Source organism: Paralichthys olivaceus, chromosome 7 (genome assembly GCF_024713975.1).
Source record: "Paralichthys olivaceus isolate ysfri-2021 chromosome 7, ASM2471397v2, whole genome shotgun sequence".
Lineage (NCBI taxonomy): Eukaryota > Metazoa > Chordata > Actinopteri > Pleuronectiformes > Paralichthyidae > Paralichthys > Paralichthys olivaceus.
This window is the reverse complement of record NC_091099.1, coordinates 26,525,273-26,545,150: the sequence shown is the minus strand read 5'-3', so window position 1 is coordinate 26,545,150 and position 19,878 is coordinate 26,525,273. Positions and strand designations below refer to the sequence as shown.

Below are 19,878 nucleotides of genomic sequence, written 5' to 3'. Positions count from 1 at the left end.
AGTTTTCCATGATATGAGCCCTACAATCATTTCTTTTTAGATGTGAATCTAAAATGTGAAGAATGAAAGTCTGAAAATACATCTTGTTTTTTAAAATCAGAAGTGACCACATTAGTAGGAGCGAGGGGTGGAGCCTGACTGAGAGCTCGAGGACACTGCATGCCCTCCTCGACCTGCACCCATTGGACATTACTAGCTTTCAATCACATCATATACACATCATATATTTGACTCTATATGGAACCATGACTTACAAAATGAACACCAGGGTGTATTGAGGAAGAAACAAGAGATGATTGATTCAATTTCAAATGTCTTTATTTTTTTAAGAATGGTTTCTCTCTTGTGACAAATGTACTTATTGTAAGTTGCTTTGGACAAAAGCATCTGCTAAATGCCCTAAATGTAAATATTTTCTTCATTTCCTTTGCCGCTTCTCCTCCTTCTCTCTGTCTAGTTTGTCTCTCTGCTCCTGCCTCTTCTTCTCTTGCAGCTCCTTCTTTTGCCTCTTCTCTGCCTCTTTCTTTGCTTTCTTTTGCTCCTCTTGAATCCTTGCCTTGTCCTTATCGGTCATCAAGGCCAGTTCCTGAAAAGACAGAGACGACAAGTGTTTAGATATTTTCTCTTTCAAAAGTCTGAATAAGAAACAAACTTAAAGTGCAACAAGTTCTTATTCAGATCAAACAGAGCTGATGTGACTTACCTGAAGCTTGATCTGTTTCAGAATGAGCAGCTTTATGTCTGCCTCATGCTTGGCCGCCCACATCTGCTCAGTATTGCTGACCAGTTTCTCCAGCTCCTTGATTTTTGTGAAGCCAGCCTCCTTCTCAGCCTGCTCACTACTGAGATGGTCCTCCAGAGTGTTAACTTTCGTCTCCCACTCAGTCTTGTTCTGGAGGATCCTTGCCTCGATGGCTTGCTGCACGGAGATGAGCCTCTGGTTGCTGGCTTCCAGTGCCATATTCTGACTGCTGAGACTGTTGATCACCTGATCCGTATAGACAATTCTGGCCTCATGTTTGGTCACCCACTTCTCTTCTGTGACCTGGAGCTGTCTCTCCAGCTCCTTGATTCGATTGGAGCCAGGCTCCTTCTCCACCCGCTCACTATTGAGATGATCCTCCAGAGTGTTAACTTTAGTCTCCCACTCAGTCTTGTTCTGGAGGATCCTTGCCTCCATGGCTTGCTGCATGGACAGGAGTTTCTTGTTGCTGGCTTCCAGTGCCTTATTTTGACTGGTGAGACTGTTGATCAGCTGATCCGTTTGGACAATTCTGGCCTCATGTTTGGTCACCCACTTCTCTTCTGTGACCTTGAGCTGTCTCTCCAGCTCCTTGATTCTACTAGAGCCAGCCTCCTTCTCTGCCTGCTCACGGCTGAGCTCGTGCTTCAGAGCCTTGATTTCTGACTGCCAGTCAGGCTCGTTCTGGAGAACTTTTGTCCCCATAGCTTTGAGCTTGGTTGTGAGCTCATTGATTTCCTCTTCCAGTGCCATTTTCTCATGCACTGTCCTGTCGATCACCTGTTCCCTCTGTTTAATGGAGTACTCCAGCTCATTGACGTGGTTGCACCTTTGCTTGAGGTCACGTCTGATCTTGTGGATCTCTGCCTGCTGGCTTTGACAACGAGTACTCAAGGACCTGTAGTCCTTCTCTTGGAGCCTCAACTCTTTCTTGGCATCCTTAAGGTCGAGCTGTAGTTCTTCCTTGAGTTTTTCATAATCTGCATTCTGCATGCTCTCCTTTTCCTTTTTCCATGAAGCTTCTTTGCAGGACATGGCGATCTTCAGACTGGCATTTTCATGAGCCAGATGCATATTCTTAGAATCCAAATTCTGCTTTTCCTCAAGGAGGTCCTCAAACAATTTCTCGTGGTCTGGCACCTGAAAGACTCAAACAAACATGTAACAGTTAAAAACACAGTCCCACACTCACTTTGAATTAAATGTTGATGAACCAGACCAACAAATCATTGATTTAACCACCAGTACATTTAAATACAGTTTCTTCAATTCTGTTAAATACAGTCTCTACATACTATGGATGTCACGATATGAAATTTTGGCGCAGAGCCAGAGGAAATATCATGGTTTCAGGATTTACACGATTATTGATTAAATGAAAAACAAACAATATATAGCTAATGATATAACTAATTAACTACAATATTTATTATTATTGTCAACAATTACGTTTAATTACGTGACTTGCGAGAGATTTCACCACGCAGGGCACACACAAATTAAAAAAAATCACTAGTATGCTACTGCTAGCATTCTAGCATTAGCACCAATGTGATGGGTTCATTTAAAGTCCATCCCCTCACAGAAAAAATATTTTTGAGTTTGAGACAAACATTGGAAAAATAAAATAAAATCGTCGATGTGTCCTGCTTAGAAACATTACCCTTCCTGACTTGTTCTTTGGCATGTTGGCTAAATATAGGGGTATTATATATGTGTACTGAAGTATATACTGTCTTCTGACGGTCTCGTGTATCGAAGATTTGTGGATCTGTGGTCTAGTTTTGGAGCTGTTGTGCTCATAAGGTCTCCTCCATAACTCCTATAGGCACTGAACCTGGTAGTGATGGCTTTGAAGTAAAGATAAATTACATTAAACAATCAAAGTCAAATATGACATCATAGACACTGTCACATTTGACATCATAGACACTGTCACATGTGACATCACAGAAGCTGTCACATGGGACATCACAGACACTGTTTAGTTAAATGTGATATTAAACAAACAGTTTTCCATGATATGAGCCCTACAATCATTTCTTTTTAGATGTGAATCTAAAATGTGAAGAATGAAAGTCTGAAAATACATCTTGTTTTTTAAAATCAGAAGTGACCACATTAGTAGGAGCGAGGGGTGGAGCCTGACTGAGAGCTCGAGGACACTGCATGCCCTCCTCGACCTGCACCCATTGGACATTACTAGCTTTCAATCACATCATATACACATCATATATTTGACTCTATATGGAACCATGACTTACAAAATGAACACCAGGGTGTATTGAGGAAGAAACAAGAGATGATTGATTCAATTTCAAATGTCTTTATTTTTTTAAGAATGGTTTCTCTCTTGTGACAAATGTACTTATTGTAAGTTGCTTTGGACAAAAGCATCTGCTAAATGCCCTAAATGTAAATATTTTCTTCATTTCCTTTGCCGCTTCTCCTCCTTCTCTCTGTCTAGTTTGTCTCTCTGCTCCTGCCTCTTCTTCTCTTGCAGCTCCTTCTTTTGCCTCTTCTCTGCCTCTTTCTTTGCTTTCTTTTGCTCCTCTTGAATCCTTGCCTTGTCCTTATCGGTCATCAAGGCCAGTTCCTGAAAAGACAGAGACGACAAGTGTTTAGATATTTTCTCTTTCAAAAGTCTGAATAAGAAACAAACTTAAAGTGCAACAAGTTCTTATTCAGATCAAACAGAGCTGATGTGACTTACCTGAAGCTTGATCTGTTTCAGAATGAGCAGCTTTATGTCTGCCTCATGCTTGGCCGCCCACATCTGCTCAGTATTGCTGACCAGTTTCTCCAGCTCCTTGATTTTTGTGAAGCCAGCCTCCTTCTCAGCCTGCTCACTACTGAGATGGTCCTCCAGAGTGTTAACTTTCGTCTCCCATTCAGTCTTGTTCTGGAGGATCCTTGCCTCGATGGTTTGTTGCACAGAGATGAGCCTCTGGTTGCTGGCTTCCAGTGCCATATTCTGACTGCTGAGACTGTTGATCACCTGATCCGTATAGACAATTCTGGCCTCATGTTTGGTCACCCACTTCTCTTCTGTGACCTGGAGCTGTCTCTCCAGCTCCTTGATTCGATTGGAGCCAGGCTCCTTCTCCACCCGCTCACTATTGAGATGATCCTCCAGAGTGTTAACTTTAGTCTCCCACTCAGTCTTGTTCTGGAGGATCCTTGCCTCCATGGCTTGCTGCATGGACAGGAGTTTCTTGTTGCTGGCTTCCAGTGCCTTATTTTGACTGGTGAGACTGTTGATCAGCTGATCCGTTTGGACAATTCTGGCCTCATGTTTGGTCACCCACTTCTCTTCTGTGACCTTGAGCTGTCTCTCCAGCTCCTTGATTCTACTAGAGCCAGCCTCCTTCTCTGCCTGCTCACGGCTGAGCTCGTGCTTCAGAGCCTTGATTTCTGACTGCCAGTCAGGCTCGTTCTGGAGAACTTTTGTCCCCATAGCTTTGAGCTTGGTTGTGAGCTCATTGATTTCCTCTTCCAGTGCCATTTTCTCATGCACTGTCCTGTCGATCACCTGTTCCCTCTGTTTAATGGAGTACTCCAGCTCATTGACGTGGTTGCACCTTTGCTTGAGGTCACGTCTGATCTTGTGGATCTCTGCCTGCTGGCTTTGACAACGAGTACTCAAGGACCTGTAGTCCTTCTCTTGGAGCCTCAACTCTTTCTTGGCATCCTTAAGGTCGAGCTGTAGTTCTTCCTTGAGTTTTTCATAATCTGCATTCTGCATGCTCTCCTTTTCCTTTTTCCATGAAGCTTCTTTGCAGGACATGGCGATCTTCAGACTGGCATTTTCATGAGCCAGATGCATATTCTTAGAATCCAAATTCTGCTTTTCCTCAAGGAGGTCCTCAAACAATTTCTCGTGGTCTGGCACCTGAAAGACTCGAACAAACATATAACAGTTAAAAACACAGTCCCACACTCACTTTGAATTAAATGTTGATGAACCAGACCAACAAATCATTGATTTAACCACCAGTACATTTAAATACAGTTTCTTCAATTCTGTTAAATACAGTCTCTACATACTATGGATGTCACGATATGAAATTTTGGCGCAGAGCCAGAGGAAATATCATGGTTTCAGGATTTACACGATTATTGATTAAATGAAAAACAAACAATATATAGCTAATGATATAACTAATTAACTACAATATTTATTATTATTGTCAACAATTACGTTTAATTACGTGACTTGCGAGAGATTTCACCACGCAGGGCACACACAAATTAAAAAAAATCACTAGTATGCTACTGCTAGCATTCTAGCATTAGCACCAATGTGATGGGTTCATTTAAAGTCCATCCCCTCACAGAAAAAATATTTTTGAGTTTGAGACAAACATTGGAAAAATAAAATAAAATCGTCGATGTGTCCTGCTTAGAAACCTTACCTAGTAAGAAATTGTTTGAGGACCTCCTTGAGGAAAAGCAGAATTTGGATTCTAAGAATATGCATCTGGCTCATGAAAATGCCAGTCTGAAGATCGCCATGTCCTGCAAAGAAGCTTCATGGAAAAAGGAAAAGGAGAGCATGCAGAATGCAGATTATGAAAAACTCAAGGAAGAACTACAGCTCGACCTTAAGGATGCCAAGAAAGAGTTGAGGCTCCAAGAGAAGGACTACAGGTCCTTGAGTACTCGTTGTCAAAGCCAGCAGGCAGAGATCCACAAGATCAGACGTGACCTCAAGCAAAGGTGCAACCACGTCAATGAGCTGGAGTACTCCATTAAACAGAGGGAACAGGTGATCGACAGGACAGTGCATGAGAAAATGGCACTGGAAGAGGAAATCAATGAGCTCACAACCAAGCTCAAAGCTATGGGGACAAAAGTTCTCCAGAACGAGCCTGACTGGCAGTCAGAAATCAAGGCTCTGAAGCACGAGCTCAGCCGTGAGCAGGCAGAGAAGGAGGCTGGCTCCAGTAGAATCAAGGAGCTGGAGAGACAGCTCAAGGTCACAGAAGAGAAGTGGGTGACCAAACATGAGGCCAGAATTGTCCAAACGGATCAGCTGATCAACAGTCTCACCAGTCAAAATAAGGCACTGGAAGCCAGCAACAAGAAACTCCTGTCCATGCAGCAAGCCATGGAGGCAAGGATCCTCCAGAACAAGACTGAGTGGGAGACTAAAGTTAACACTCTGGAGGACCATCTCAGTAGCGAGCGGGTGGAGAAGGAGGCTGGCTCCAATCGAATCAAGGAGCTGGAGAGACAGCTCAAGGTCACAGAAGAGAAGTGGGTGACCAAACATGAGGCCAGAATTGTCTATACGGATCAGGTGATCAACAGTCTCAGCAGTCAGAATATGGCACTGGAAGCCAGCAACCGGAGGCTCATCTCCGTGCAGCAAGCCATCGAGGCAAGGATCCTCCAGAACAAGACTGAGTGGGAGACGAAAGTTAACACTCTGGAGGACCATCTCAGTAGTGAGCAGGCTGAGAAGGAGGCTGGCTTCACAAAAATCAAGGAGCTGGAGAAACTGGTCAGCAATACTGAGCAGATGTGGGCGGCCAAGCATGAGGCAGACATAAAGCTGCTCATTCTGAAACAGATCAAGCTTCAGGTAAGTCACATCAGCTCTGTTTGATCTGAATAAGAACTTGTTGCACTTTAAGTTTGTTTCTTATTCAGACTTTTGAAAGAGAAAATATCTAAACACTTGTCGTCTCTGTCTTTTCAGGAACTGGCCTTGATGACCGATAAGGACAAGGCAAGGATTCAAGAGGAGCAAAAGAAAGCAAAGAAAGAGGCAGAGAAGAGGCAAAAGAAGGAGCTGCAAGAGAAGAAGAGGCAGGAGCAGAGAGACAAACTAGACAGAGAGAAGGAGGAGAAGCGGCAAAGGAAATGAAGAAAATATTTACATTTAGGGCATTTAGCAGATGCTTTTGTCCAAAGCAACTTACAATAAGTACATTTGTCACAAGAGAGAAACCATTCTTAAAAAAATAAAGACATTTGAAATTGAATCAATCATCTCTTGTTTCTTCCTCAATACACCCTGGTGTTCATTTTGTAAGTCATGGTTCCATATAGAGTCAAATATATGATGTGTATATGATGTGATTGAAAGCTAGTAATGTCCAATGGGTGCAGGTCGAGGAGGGCATGCAGTGTCCTCGAGCTCTCAGTCAGGCTCCACCCCTCGCTCCTACTAATGTGGTCACTTCTGATTTTAAAAAACGAGATGTATTTTCAGACTTTCATTCTTCACATTTTAGATTCACATCTAAAAAGAAATGATTGTAGGGCTCATATCATGGAAAACTGTTTGTTTAATATCACATTTAACTAAACAGTGTCTGTGATGTCCCATGTGACAGCTTCTGTGATGTCACATGTGACAGTGTCTATGATGTCAAATGTGACAGTGTCTATGATGTCATATTTGACTTTGATTGTTTAATGTAATTTATCTTTACTTCAAAGCCATCAATACCAGGTTCAGTGCCTATAAGAGTTATGGAGGAGACCTTATGAGCACAACAGCTCCAAAACTAGACCACAGATCCACAAATCTTCGATACACGAGACCGTCAGAAGACAGTATATACTTCAGTACACATATATAATTCCTCTGCACAGTGAGAGCAGCCGACTCACCACATTCATCGCGCCATTTGTCAGGTTTTGTTTCCGGCGCTTACTGTTCGGGATAACGAGCGCCCCAGAAATTTTCCACAGGAAAATGTCAGAGACACTTCAAGGCCTACGGGGCGTCTCAGTTTTTATGGATGATATTGTTCTGTACAGAAAGGATATGGAAGAACATGACCTCCATCTCCAGAAGGTCCTGGAGAGAGTCGAGTCTGCTGGGCTCAAGCTCAATAAGGAAAAGTGTAAGCTCAGACAGGAGCAGCTCAACTTCCTGGGCCAGGTGGTCGATGCCACAGGCGTGCGGTTGGATCCAGCAAAGGTGCAAGCCATCCGGGAGCTCGCTGCACAAGAGAACGTCCACAAGCTCAAACGTTGTCATGCTGAACTATCTCGGTAAATATGTGCCGAACCTGTCCACAGTGGGCCAGCCGCTGTACGAGTTGCTCCGGTCCAAGACAGCATGGACCTGGGGCCCCACACAACACACAGATTTTGAGAAGCTGAAAGAGCTCCTGATGACATCGCCTGTGTTAGCGTTTTATGACGTCAACAGACCCACCGCTGTCTCAGCTGATGCAAGCAGCTATGGGCTCAGTGGCGTGCTGTTGCAGCTCCATGGACAAGACTAGAAACCAGTCGCATACTGCTCAAGGAGGCTGACTGATGCAGAGACCAGATACGCGCAGATTGAGAAGGAGTGCCTGGGCCTGTGAGCGGTTTGAAAAATACCTCTACGGCCTTGAGAGTTTTGAACTCGTGATGGACCACAAGCCCCTGGTCCCACTAATGAACAGTAAGGACTTAGACAACGTCCCATTAAGGTGCCAGAGACTTCTCATATGGCTCATGAGCTTTAAGCCTGTAGCTGCGTATGCGCCGGGGAAGACCCTTGTTGTGGCAGACACACTGTCAAGCCTAGTTTATGCTTCTGCGTCACGTCGACGCCGTACCTACGCCGTAGGTCGTTGAGCATTCGAAGTTCTGCGTCGAGGGAACGCGTTGCTCTGCAATTCACCGCCATGCCGCTAGGGGGTGTAGCGGTGTGTTTGTGTGGTTATAGCCGAATCCTCGCTTTTTCTTCCGTAAAGTAAACAACAGTAAACAATGGCGACCGAGGTGGAGCAGCTGTTTTTGTTGTTGGAGCTCATCAATATTGAAGAACAAATGCTTATATTGCAAATGTTGAAGCGCAAGCTACAAAGAAAACGTTTGCGGAGGTGGTTTTTACGACGAGGAAGAAAGACCGGAAAAGCAACTGCCGGAACTTACGTTCTGAGCGGACCAATCACAGCGCTTACGGTCCCCGTCGACGTCCGCGTAGTTAGGATTTTTGGGAGGCGCAGTAACGCAGAGGACGGGAGAGACACACACTCTGAAGTCGAGTGCTACATTGCAGCAGTCATGGACAGTGTGCCAGCTACTCCGCAAAAGATGAATAACATCCGAGCAGCTACTGCAGCTGATGAGAAACTGCAGACAGTCATCAGGTACATCAGGTCAGGTTGGCCAGACCATGCATGCCAGGTACCATGTAACATACGTGAGTACTTCTCTTTAATGGATGAACTTTCAGAGTATAATGGAATGGTCATCAGAGGAAGCCGCATCGTGATACCAGGGACGCTGAGGGCAGACATCCTCGATAGAATCCACAAAGGACATCAAGGGCTCTCGAAGTGTCGGGACAGGGCAAACGCCGCTGTCTGGTGGCCCGGCATTTCCTCACAGCTGAAACACAAGATCTGGTCGTGTCAGTCCTGCTGCAAGTTGAGAAGAGCACAGCAGAAGGAGCCGCTGATCTCTACCCCGCTCCCCGACAGACCATGGTAAGCGCATAGCTCTGGACCTATGTGAGCATAACAAACAGAACTACTTAATCATCTCAGAATACTACTCAAGATACATCGAGATACTGCACATGAAAACAACAAGCACTCATGTCTCTCTGAAACTGAAAGCTATATGCGCCCGTTATGGCATTCCAGAAGTGATCGTCAGCAACAACAGGCCACAGTTCACAAGCACCAAGTTTCAAGACCTCGCCCGCGAGCTTGACTTCGAACACATCACCTCGAGCCCACACAACGCACAAGGCAACGGTCATGCGGAGAGGGTGGTGCAGACCGCAAAGCGAATATCAAAACTGAAGGACCCTCTCATCGCCAGCCCAGCTGAACTACTAATGGGCCGGAAGATTCGAACAACACTGCCTACCCTGGAGAGAAACCTGCAGCCCTCATGGCCCGACAAGCAACGCATCAGGCAGAAGGACGAGGACGAGAAGGAGGTATAGCTTCATTTAGGATCACAAATTCATCCTGTTGGAGCCAGGATTCTGTTATACTGAATAAATCAAATTTGTGAACACTAATCAGGTCATTGATCAGTAGAGATTTGGACCTGAGTCATCTGATGTTTAGTAAGCCACATTTAATTTTAATATGTTTAGATTCTGTGGCATGGGTTGTGTTGATTTTTACCAGGTTACTGCGGACTGCTCCTCTCTTTCCTATCTGTCTAATGGGGACATTATGAGTTTTGGGGGCAGACACAGTCTTTATCATAGATGTAGGTGACTGATCCAGAAGCGCAGAGAAGTGTGTAGAACTGCAACTCTGCTGCCTGGTCTCGATGGATGACAAGAGTGTCATCCACAGATGTGTCTCTCTCGACGCACACTTTCATTAAGTCTTGTTGTCTACACAGATTCTTTTTGTTTCCATTGGGTTTGGGCACAACCACCATCTCTGCACACCACTCTTGAATTTGTTGGTTGACTCCCACATTTTCCACTCTTTTAAGTTCTGACTTCCCTTCCAGAAGGGGTAGAGCTACACATCGAGGAGCTGACAGTATTACCTTGCATCTTCCCTAAGCCTGAGAACACTGTTGGGAACATTGTTCTGATGTTATTTCCCATAGCATGGATTGATGCAACCTGTTTCAGCAGTGGCAAACTCTGGATAGCTTGGAGACCAAACCACATACTTCACTACATATATTTCCCTTTTCTAGACTTGTTGAATGTGCCCAGTTCAGTTAGTGGATGTTTGTTGGGACCACTTATTTATTTGAATGGTTCCAATGAATGCACATTTCCTCAATTGCTTCCACCCTCTGTACTGTCCTACACACTGCTGCATATGGCCTTTCTTTTTGCCTTTTCAACACCCCATCTCTCTAGCTGGACACTGCTTCCATGCATGCTGAGGACTTTTTCCGCTTTTGGATCTCTGATTTTTCTGTGCTGTTGCTGCCCTCATAAATTTCCCATTTTTTCGTTCAGCTAATGCATCCACATTTGCTTCTTTGGTTTAAGCATTTTCTCATCTAATCACTAGTTACTGTTTCTTGACTTCCTTATTTTGTCTGACTGGTGTTATTGTTTTTGCCAATGAGAGATTTGGATCAACTGTAATTTTTCTCAGGTTTGCGTTTCTGATTCCTACTACGATCCGATCTCGGATCATTTCTTAGCTTAGCTTGTCATAGTTGAAGCCTCTCAGGGGGCGGTATTGCAAATATCTGGTCTCTTTATTACGACTCTCTCTCTCTCTCTCTCTTTTGACACTTATGTGTTTTCATGTTTTTGTTGTGAAATCTCATTGTGTGTATCGTTGAGAGATAACAAACATGCTGAATGCATTAAATACTTTAAAAACTAGTTTCTTGCTCTTTGCTGGCATACTCTGGGTCAGCACCAAGGATGCTTTACATATAATTGTGAAAACATAAAAGAATAGAAAAGAAAAAAGTAATTATACAAAACAGGATCGAATTTAGCAGCAGGATGTAGCATTAACTGAGGCCAAAGGCCTTAGTGAAGAGGTGGTACTTGAGGCGTTTTTGAAGATTTCAACAGATTCAGCGTTGCGTATTTTGGCAGGGAGAGAGTTCCTGCGACACCGAAGGCTCTGTCTCCAAAAGTTTGTTGTTTGGTGTTGGGGATGGAGAGCAAACCTGAGTTTGATGATCGTAGCCTTCTGGTTGGATGAGGTTGCTTAAATACAGTGGGGCGCGCCATGGAGGGATATGTAAGGCCTTCATTAGCTCTGTGTGTGTGTGTGTGTGTGTGTGTGTGTGTGTGTGTATGTGTGTGTGTGTGTGCGCGCGAGTGTGGAGAGAGAGAGAACAGAGAATGTCAATCAATCTGTGAATGAGTCAAAGTGCTTAAAGCTTTCAGAAAGTTTGTGTATAATCTGAAAAACTGCTCTGCTGCAAGAAACTGTCTCTTAATTTATCTTAACTTACATAACTGCAACAACTTAGTAAAACACACACTAGCTATTAGGGGCGTAACAATACATCAATCCAAATCGATACATCAATTAATTAAATAACGATCCAATTACATCGATGCACAATGACAACATCAATCCACATCGTCATCGTCAAGAGACGCCTTTATTTTGAAATTCACATGGCAAGTCTGTATGTGCACACCCCTGCCGCCTTCAAACAATGTGAACGGCGGCGCCATGGCTAGCACAAGCAGCCAAGATAAGGATGATGATGACGACATTCGCTCTCCTCTTAGAAATAAATCAGCGGTGTGGAAAAATTTCGTATTCCGACGGAAAGACGGCTCAACAGACAAAACTCACGCCATATGCAAACAGTGCCAGTGCGAGATAAAAATACTCGGGAAACACAATGAACTTGGCCAGGCACAGCTACTGCATACTCTGGAGCCGAAATATACAATACCGTCGAGGCAGCACTTCAGTGAAACTTGCATACCGAGACTGTACAGTCAAGTTAAAGATTAAGTTAAACGTGAGTTATTTTTATACGGACAGAGTCGCTATCACTACAGATGGATGGATGTCATGTACAACAGAAGCCTATGTAACTGTGACCTGTCATCATATTGACAATGACTGGCAAATGAAAGATTATGTTCTTCAGACACGGATTTTAAACGACACACACACAGGAGTAAATCTTGGCACAGTTTTGAAGGAGGCATGCGTGGAGTGGAATATAGTGTATAAAAAACCTGCGCTTGTAACAGATAATGCCAGCAACATGTCCGTCGCCAAAGTAGAGGCAAATCTGTCACCACATATGAAATGCTTCGGACATACTATAAACTTGGCCACACAGAAAGGCCTGAAATGTGCTGCTGCTGCACGTCTTCTGTGCAGAGTGAGACGAGTCGGTCATTTTTCCACCGAAGCACAGTGGCAACCTCTGTAACTGAAATGTTAGAACGATTTCTGGAACAACAAGCTGCAGTGTCTGCTTCACTACTGGACAAAAAACTGAGGAAACGTGCAAACGAGGTGCATACACTCAGCAAAGGAGAGATCACTACAGCTAAAGACTTGGTAAAACTACTCGGACCAGTGAAAAGTCCCACCACCATCATGTGTGAGGAAAAGCAGCCCACGGCATCTATGATTGCACCTCTCACAGCTAAGTTGTTGGAGCATTTCAGTATCTCAGAGGAAGACTCCACTTTAGTAAGAGAGATGAAGCAGGCGATGGTCCGGGGCTTCAGCAGCGATATGTCGATGTGCAGCAGGTCCTGCCGAGAGCATCTGCCTTAGACACAAGGTTCAAGAAGCTGCCATTCCTAAGTGATGACACGACAACTTTCCAGTGTCTCATACACAAGGCTGCAGAGCTGTGGGACCAGAAAGTAAGATAATATTTTCGTTTGTTTATTTGTGGTAGAAAAACTATAATTATTTTATGGTTGACATGCTTTACGTTTGTTTTGTGTGTGTGTTTGTTTTAATCATCTACAGAATGGCACAGTGGCATAGGTTGAGAATGCACCTCCTCACTCATCTGGTGACCAAACCACTGATCAACCTGACTTGGTGACTGCATCCCAGGTTCAAGCCACTGAACAAGGTGTGTGTTCCCTTTTTGTGGAAAGTGTTTGATTCAATGTTATAGACAATTGAATGAGTTAATTAACAAAATGTTAATAAGTGTTTGGAGTGTAAGATATTTTATCCTCTGAAATAGTAAAACATTGTGTTCAATGTCATTTTAGATTATGTCCCTGCTTCCAAGAAGTCAAAGGCACTTGAGGATCTCTTTGGTGACACCTTCTTCACTATGGACCCCAGCCAGATTGTCAAGACCTCCAGAGAGCTAGCCCATACTTATGTGGCAGACTGGGTTGTGGTTGTTCGCAACAACGCCACCTAGGGGAATTTCACCCCTAGGAAATGAATTAATTAATAAATAAAGGTCGCACACATCCAATTATCCACAGAGGGCAGAGAGCGTTCCATATAAAAATATATTTTTATTACAATTGAAATTAATATTTAACAATACAAAAATGAACAATAGATATTAACTACCAGGGAAAATAAGGAGGAAGGACAGGGCTGGGGCTTACCACCCGGCAGGGGAGCATAAAGGGAAGAGGGATCACAACCTAGCCCCCCGTGAGACAGCACACCAACTAAAAAGGGATCGTGATGAACACCACCACCAGGGAGTTTGAGCTGCCGCTGGGGGCCCACAGCACCTGTCCAACACAAAAGGAAAAGTTAAAATAATGCCATAAGTGCTTAAAATATAGCCTGATAGCAATAACAGAAATAAACAATGATTACTAATTAAAACACATTAAATGCACGCACATGCACACACATGCACACACTCCGAATCAATAATAACAAAATAAAATAAACACTCAAGAAAGAAATCAGATAATGCACAACTCAGCCACAAAATAAGGAAAATACAAAACAGAATAAATCCTACAACTGATAGAAAAGAACAATACCAAATTAAACAATTTAATATAATAGTGACTGAAATGAGTGGAATCAACGCTGCCCTCCTGAGGTTGCGCCACCGGCCGTCCGACACGAGGGGAGAGGCCGTGAGTATGGCGGCCAGCAGGTGACATTGTGCGTTCAGAGCGCAGTGTTTTGTCTCCTGAACATGTTGATCAGTTGTGTTTTTTGAAGAAAAACCTTTCAAAGAAGAAAACTGGAGGACAGTTGTAGAGATCTGACAGTAAAAGCCCAAGAGCTGTCACCACATTAATAATGATTACATGCAAAGGACTTTGTTAAAGTATTTTACTAATACACTATGTGGAATTGTTTACATTTGTTTTGTTCTAACTTGTTCTCCAACTGAAATGTCTTATTTAGTTTTTGCTAAGAATAATGTTTATCCCAAGAAGTAGTGGATACAATAGGGATGATGCAGGATGACTGAACTGCATTTGCACTTGGAAGAATAGGTTAAGGTTAAGCTCTTTAAAAAATGTTTTGTTTGAGACACTAAAAAAGAGTGAGGGTTTACACAAAAATCCTACTTTAATTTATATAAAAAAGGACTTAAAAGTTCTTTCAGTTTTGTTTTATAGGATGTGAATTTTTCTGTACGATTGAAAGGTCACCAAGGGCTCTTTAAGTTTACTGATAAAAAGATGCACTTTAACATGAGAAATGTGAAACTATAGTGAACAGGTGGTCTATTTTTATTACTTAAGAAGAATGTGGTTTTTCATTAAATGCCTGATGCCTGGAAGACCTTAGAAATAAAATGATCAAATCATATTTTAGTTGTTTTTTGTGAGTTGATATAAATGTAAATGATTGTGTGAGATAGGCATATGATATCACATCATATCGATCGCAGGCTTGTGAATCGAATCAAATTGAAATTGTATCGTGACAGACTTTGTGATATCGGCAAACATTGTATCGTCCTCCAAACAAATCGATATAATATCGTATTGTGATAAAGCTGGTGATTTACACCCCTGCTATCTATGTCTCCATCAACATTTTAATACACATTTTGAAGTTTTGCAATAAAAAAGCTTGATGACAATGGAAAAATTTGAAAAACTCACAAAACATTTTAGACAGTCTTTGCTTTTTTAATAAGAAAGATGTCTACAAAACCATCCACCAGCGCTCTGTACTCACCCTTCCTCCCATCACTTATACACCCAACCACTGCAGAGTCATCAGAGAACTTCTGTATGTGGCATGACTCAGAGTTGTACTGAAGGTCAGAGATGTACAGTGTGAAGAGGAAAGACGACAGTACAGTCCCCTGCGGAGCTCCTGTAGAACTCACAACCACATCAGAGGCTAGCTACAACATGCAGATGGTAGAAAGTCATACTGAAATTACCATGTGCCTGCCGCACATACGGAAGCAGGTTAGGCATAAAAGCTAAAGTGTGCACGAACCCCAGAAGGGGCAGGCACATCTGAGTACACATATACTTTTGCTGAATTGTGTCCAAAACCCGGTAGGAAATTCTAGCTTATGATAGTGGCTCTTTGATATGTGAAGGGGCTTGATTGTGAAGGGCTTTATTTGTGAGGAGCAGGATATTGAATTCTATTCTGAATTTTAAAGGGAGCCAATGTAGAGAAGGAGTGATATGATCTTTTTAACCAAAGCATGTTCTTCATATTCAGTAACTATGAGTTAATAGGACAACTGGACAAATGATTTGTTAAAGCTTGAATTTATTCCTGTGAAATAACATTTTTAATTCATCTTTACTTGACATTGTTGAGAACACATCAAACATGCAACACAACAGAGGCCTAAAAAAGATTCTTCCATCTAAGTTGTGCAAGATCACCACCTGCTGGACACTTAAAATGATATAGTATAGCAGTCACTTCTATTAGGATCAGTTAATCAGTGCAGTGTATTTAATGACTTAAGCAGTGGTATAGTACATTAGACATTTGTAAACATAGTTTACCACAATTGACATTGTCACATTATTCATCCCCCTCCTGCATGAAAGTCTGTGCTGATCAGCTGGCCCCCATCTTCATCAGATCTTTAACTGATCACTAGGGCTGTGTGAAGTCCCCTCCTGCTTCAAACGCTCCACCATCATCCCAGTCCCCAAGAAATCCTCCATCACAGGATTAAATGACTACAGTCCCGTTGCCCTGATGTCTCTGTTCATGAATTTGTTTCAGACACTAGTGTTGACCCACCTGAAGGACCCCCTGCAGTTTGCCTACCTCCCAAGGGACAAACGTAAGGGTTCTGTTTGCGGACTTCAGCTCGCCGTTAAACACCATCATCCCCAAAATACTCCAACCCAAACTCTCCCAGATCTCTGTGCGAGCCTCCACCTGTCAGTGGATCACCTACTTCCTGACTGACAGGAGGCAGCAGGTAAGGCTGGGAAATATCACCTCCAGCACCCGGACCATCAGCACTGGTACCTCCCAAGGATGTGTGCCCTCCCCACTGCTTTTCTCCCTCTACACCAACGACTGCTCCTCAGTAGCCCATTTCTAATCAGGTTGTCCTGGTCCCCCAATACTTGACGTAGACCTTGTTGACATGGGTGACATCCAAGCTGATATGACTCTGTAATATGCAACAGCCATATCTGAAGTGGGCTGTTAGCATTAAGGGCCTTGCATAGGGACTTGCACTGGATGGCCCTCAAATTCCCATGGCCATGTATCAAGTTCCTAACCTACCAACTTACCCTGCTGAAAAATGATTGATTCATGTAAATAAACTGTAACAGTTAACACGTTACTACATTGTATGATCTAATCTAATTGTGAAATGTTTTGCAATGTATTTTCAGTAAAATTGTACTACATGATGTCATCATCTACAATCATTTGACACCATATGATGTATATATGTTTAATGTTTGAGAATTTTCAGAGATAGCTTGGAAAATTGATAATCTGGTGATACCCTTCCATTCACACACACACACACACACACACACACACAAATGCCACCTCAAAAATATTTCTACGATTTCATGCTGCCCTCTAGTGTTCAATGATTCAATGAGTCTTTTCTGCTGATATGCTCTGACACTAAAATGAATAAAAAATAAGTAAATCAAACATATTTACAAATCAGTTCTAAAGTGAAATTGCACTATTGTCCCTTTACACCCCCCACTACGGGTCACAGACCAGTGCAGCTGATCCACTGGTGTAGAAGGAGTGCATGCTGCGGGATTTCCTACCGCTGAAGCGGTTGCTTGCAGGATCAGGAAACCCCTCGTTCAGAGAGTCTTGCCGACTTCTGATCACTTCACTTGGAGAAATGTTCCCTGATTTCAAAACTTTGGCTGAAGTGGCGCTTGTAATTCCAGTTTCCAGTGTGGCAGCAGAGTGCGGATTCAGTCTCCAAAACAACATAAAAACATCCATGAGAAGTTGTCTGTCCGAGGAAAAAGTCCAAAACCTCATGACAATAGCCTTTGCAGCAGTCCCACTTGAGACATTTGATTACGCGCAAGCGGGCACGGGATTCAAGTCCATGCGGATGAGGAGGAAGGTGTGAGACTGTGCGTTTAGGCCACAGGTTCTGTTCATATTTCATTATTCATTGTTCATATGTAGCTACTGGGGCCACACAGTCAGTTGCTTTTGATACTGCGGAGAAAAAGTTACATATTCTCCTGCTTGATGTGTGTATCCACGGTGTGGATTATTAGTTCAGCTTGTTTGGTCTGAATATTAATTAAAAATGAATTAAAATTAAATGCTATTGAGGTGGACTTCCGGGAAGATGGCCGAGTGAGCAGACGTGTAGTTAACTACTCTCCCAAGTCGGACATAAAAAACCCACCATAAGGTTTAACTCGACGACTAAAAGTTATATTATGGGTGGGAAAGGTAACCGAAGGACAGGGAAAACTAACCAGAAGCAAGAAAAAGTTGAGAAACTACCCGAAACTGAGAAGCTATCCGAGACGACCTCTGAAAGCGAAGATAGCGAACACGAGGACGACGCAGCAGAGAAAATGGACGGTCAAGACCACAATGAGACACTGCGAGTCGGGCTGGCTACAATTAGCAAAGATATAAAAGACCTTAAACAAGAAATACGACACGAACTGAACACGCTAAAAGAACGAGTTGAAAAAAGAAATGAAAGAAGAAATCACCACTCTTCAACAAGAAATCGAGCGCAAGCTAACAGATAATACGAACGAGCTACAGACACAGAAGGCGACTATGGCCGAGGCCCAGGAGCGCATAGCAGAGCTGGAAGAGTGGAAAATAGACGCGGGAGAAGTGATGATGGAAATGCAGGAGCAGACACGCCAGATGCAAGAAAAGATAACCGACCTCGAGGGGAGATCAAGAAGGAACAATATCCGTATTTTCGGCGTGCCTGAGGAGACGGAGGAGAACTCCACTAGCAAGTACGTAGACCAGCTGCTAAAAACAGAGCTACAGCTACCTGAAGGAACGGAGCTCCACATCCAGAGAGCACACCGCGCTCTCGCACAGAAACCAAGCCCGAATGCACCACCCAGGTCCATTATAGTCAACTTTCTCAAGTTTGAGACAAAAGAAATGATCCTGAAGACGGCATGGAAGAAAAAAATACAAGTAGGAAATAAGCAGATCTTTTTTGATCACGATTATCCTGCTGAAGTCGTCCAGAAACGGAGGTCATATGTGGGCATTAAAAAGGTGCTCAAAGAAAAACAAATACGTTTCCAGACGCCGCTGACTAGAATACGGATACACTGGAGCAACGGAGTGAAAACATACGACAGCGCCGTGGAAGCCGCGCGGGCTATGAGAGAGAGGGGATTCATCACGGACCCACCGGGCGATGACAGCACACCGGCGGTGAGGGAGAAGACACGAGTAACACCGGAATGGCAACGCGTCAGAGGAAAGGATACGACACGTGAAGCAGCGCACCGTGCCAGAGAGAAGCTACAGGAATACCACAGGAAAACATGAACATGCACTGGAGAAAGGTAGCAGTAAAACATAGACTTCAACACTGATAATATTCATATCCGACCGGGAGATGTTTAGTTTTCTTTTCTATAGTTGGACACATCTAGACCTTATAGAGTTCAATTAGGAACTACTCAAGTCTAGGAAGGGGCCCCCATGAGAGATGAGGATTTCCCCTTCACCCACCAACGGGGACTCGGGGCACAGTTTACCCCACTGTTTGAAGTCACAATTGTTTGGGTTCATGTTGTTGTATTTACTGTTCATGAGTGTTTTGTTCAGAAATGTTTGGGAGTATACTTACAAATAATAGCAAAACAAAATTATGACTAATCATATCAAAATAATGTCGTTGAATGTAAATGGTCTTAATAGTCCAATTAAAAGACAAAAGGTCATGACAAAACTTAAAAAAGAAAAAGCACAAATAATTTTTCTTCAGGAGACCCACCTGTCACAATCAGAACATAATAAACTTAAAAAATATGGCTACAGGAACTTATACCATAGTTCATTTAAAGGAGGATGTAGAAGAGGAGTAGTGATACTGATTTCAAATACAACTAAGTTTGACCTTGAGAAGGAATGCAGGGATAAGGAAGGAAGATACGTTATAGTAAAAGGAAGAGTAGAGAATGAACTAGTAACACTAGTAAACATATATGCACCTCCGGAAATTGACAAATCCTTTTTTAAATGTCTATTTGATGACATCATAGCAGAAACAGGAGGTATTTTGGTCTGTGGGGGAGACCTAAAGGTAATTAGAGACCACAAAATAGATACAACTAGTCTCAAAAAGAATAA

The 19,878-nt window shown here is 43.1% G+C and overlaps 3 protein-coding genes and 1 long non-coding RNA gene across 4 annotated transcripts; 2 read left to right on the top strand and 2 right to left on the bottom strand.

Annotated features, from left to right (window-relative positions):
• Positions 1 to 402: 402 nt before the first annotated feature.
• LOC138410893 (uncharacterized) lies at positions 403 to 879 on the bottom strand. Its single transcript, XM_069528930.1, has 2 exons — positions 704 to 879; positions 403 to 586 (listed from the first exon to the last, which is right to left on the bottom strand). Exons 1-2 carry the CDS (start codon positions 764 to 766, stop codon positions 419 to 421), a joined length of 231 nt encoding a protein of 76 aa, XP_069385031.1. The 5' UTR covers positions 767 to 879; the 3' UTR covers positions 403 to 418.
• Positions 880 to 3,154: 2,275 nt separating this feature from the next.
• On the bottom strand, positions 3,155 to 4,240 carry LOC138410850 (myosin heavy chain, cardiac muscle isoform-like). The gene is made up of 2 exons (XM_069528697.1): positions 3,456 to 4,240; positions 3,155 to 3,338 (listed from the first exon to the last, which is right to left on the bottom strand). Exons 1-2 carry the CDS (start codon positions 4,197 to 4,199, stop codon positions 3,171 to 3,173), a joined length of 912 nt encoding a protein of 303 aa, XP_069384798.1. The 5' UTR covers positions 4,200 to 4,240; the 3' UTR covers positions 3,155 to 3,170.
• A 922-nt stretch (positions 4,241 to 5,162) lies between these two features.
• Positions 5,163 to 6,732, top strand: LOC138410883 (trichohyalin-like). Its single transcript, XM_069528904.1, has 2 exons — positions 5,163 to 6,329; positions 6,447 to 6,732. The coding sequence occupies exons 1-2, from the start codon at positions 5,217 to 5,219 to the stop codon at positions 6,612 to 6,614; spliced, it is 1,281 nt and encodes a 426-aa protein (XP_069385005.1). The 5' UTR covers positions 5,163 to 5,216; the 3' UTR covers positions 6,615 to 6,732.
• A 6,222-nt stretch (positions 6,733 to 12,954) lies between these two features.
• LOC138410882 (uncharacterized) lies at positions 12,955 to 14,206 on the top strand. Its single transcript, XR_011243521.1, has 3 exons — positions 12,955 to 13,004; positions 13,114 to 13,222; positions 13,368 to 14,206. It is a non-coding gene; the product is annotated as an uncharacterized lncRNA (long non-coding RNA).
• Positions 14,207 to 19,878: the final 5,672 nt, after the last annotated feature.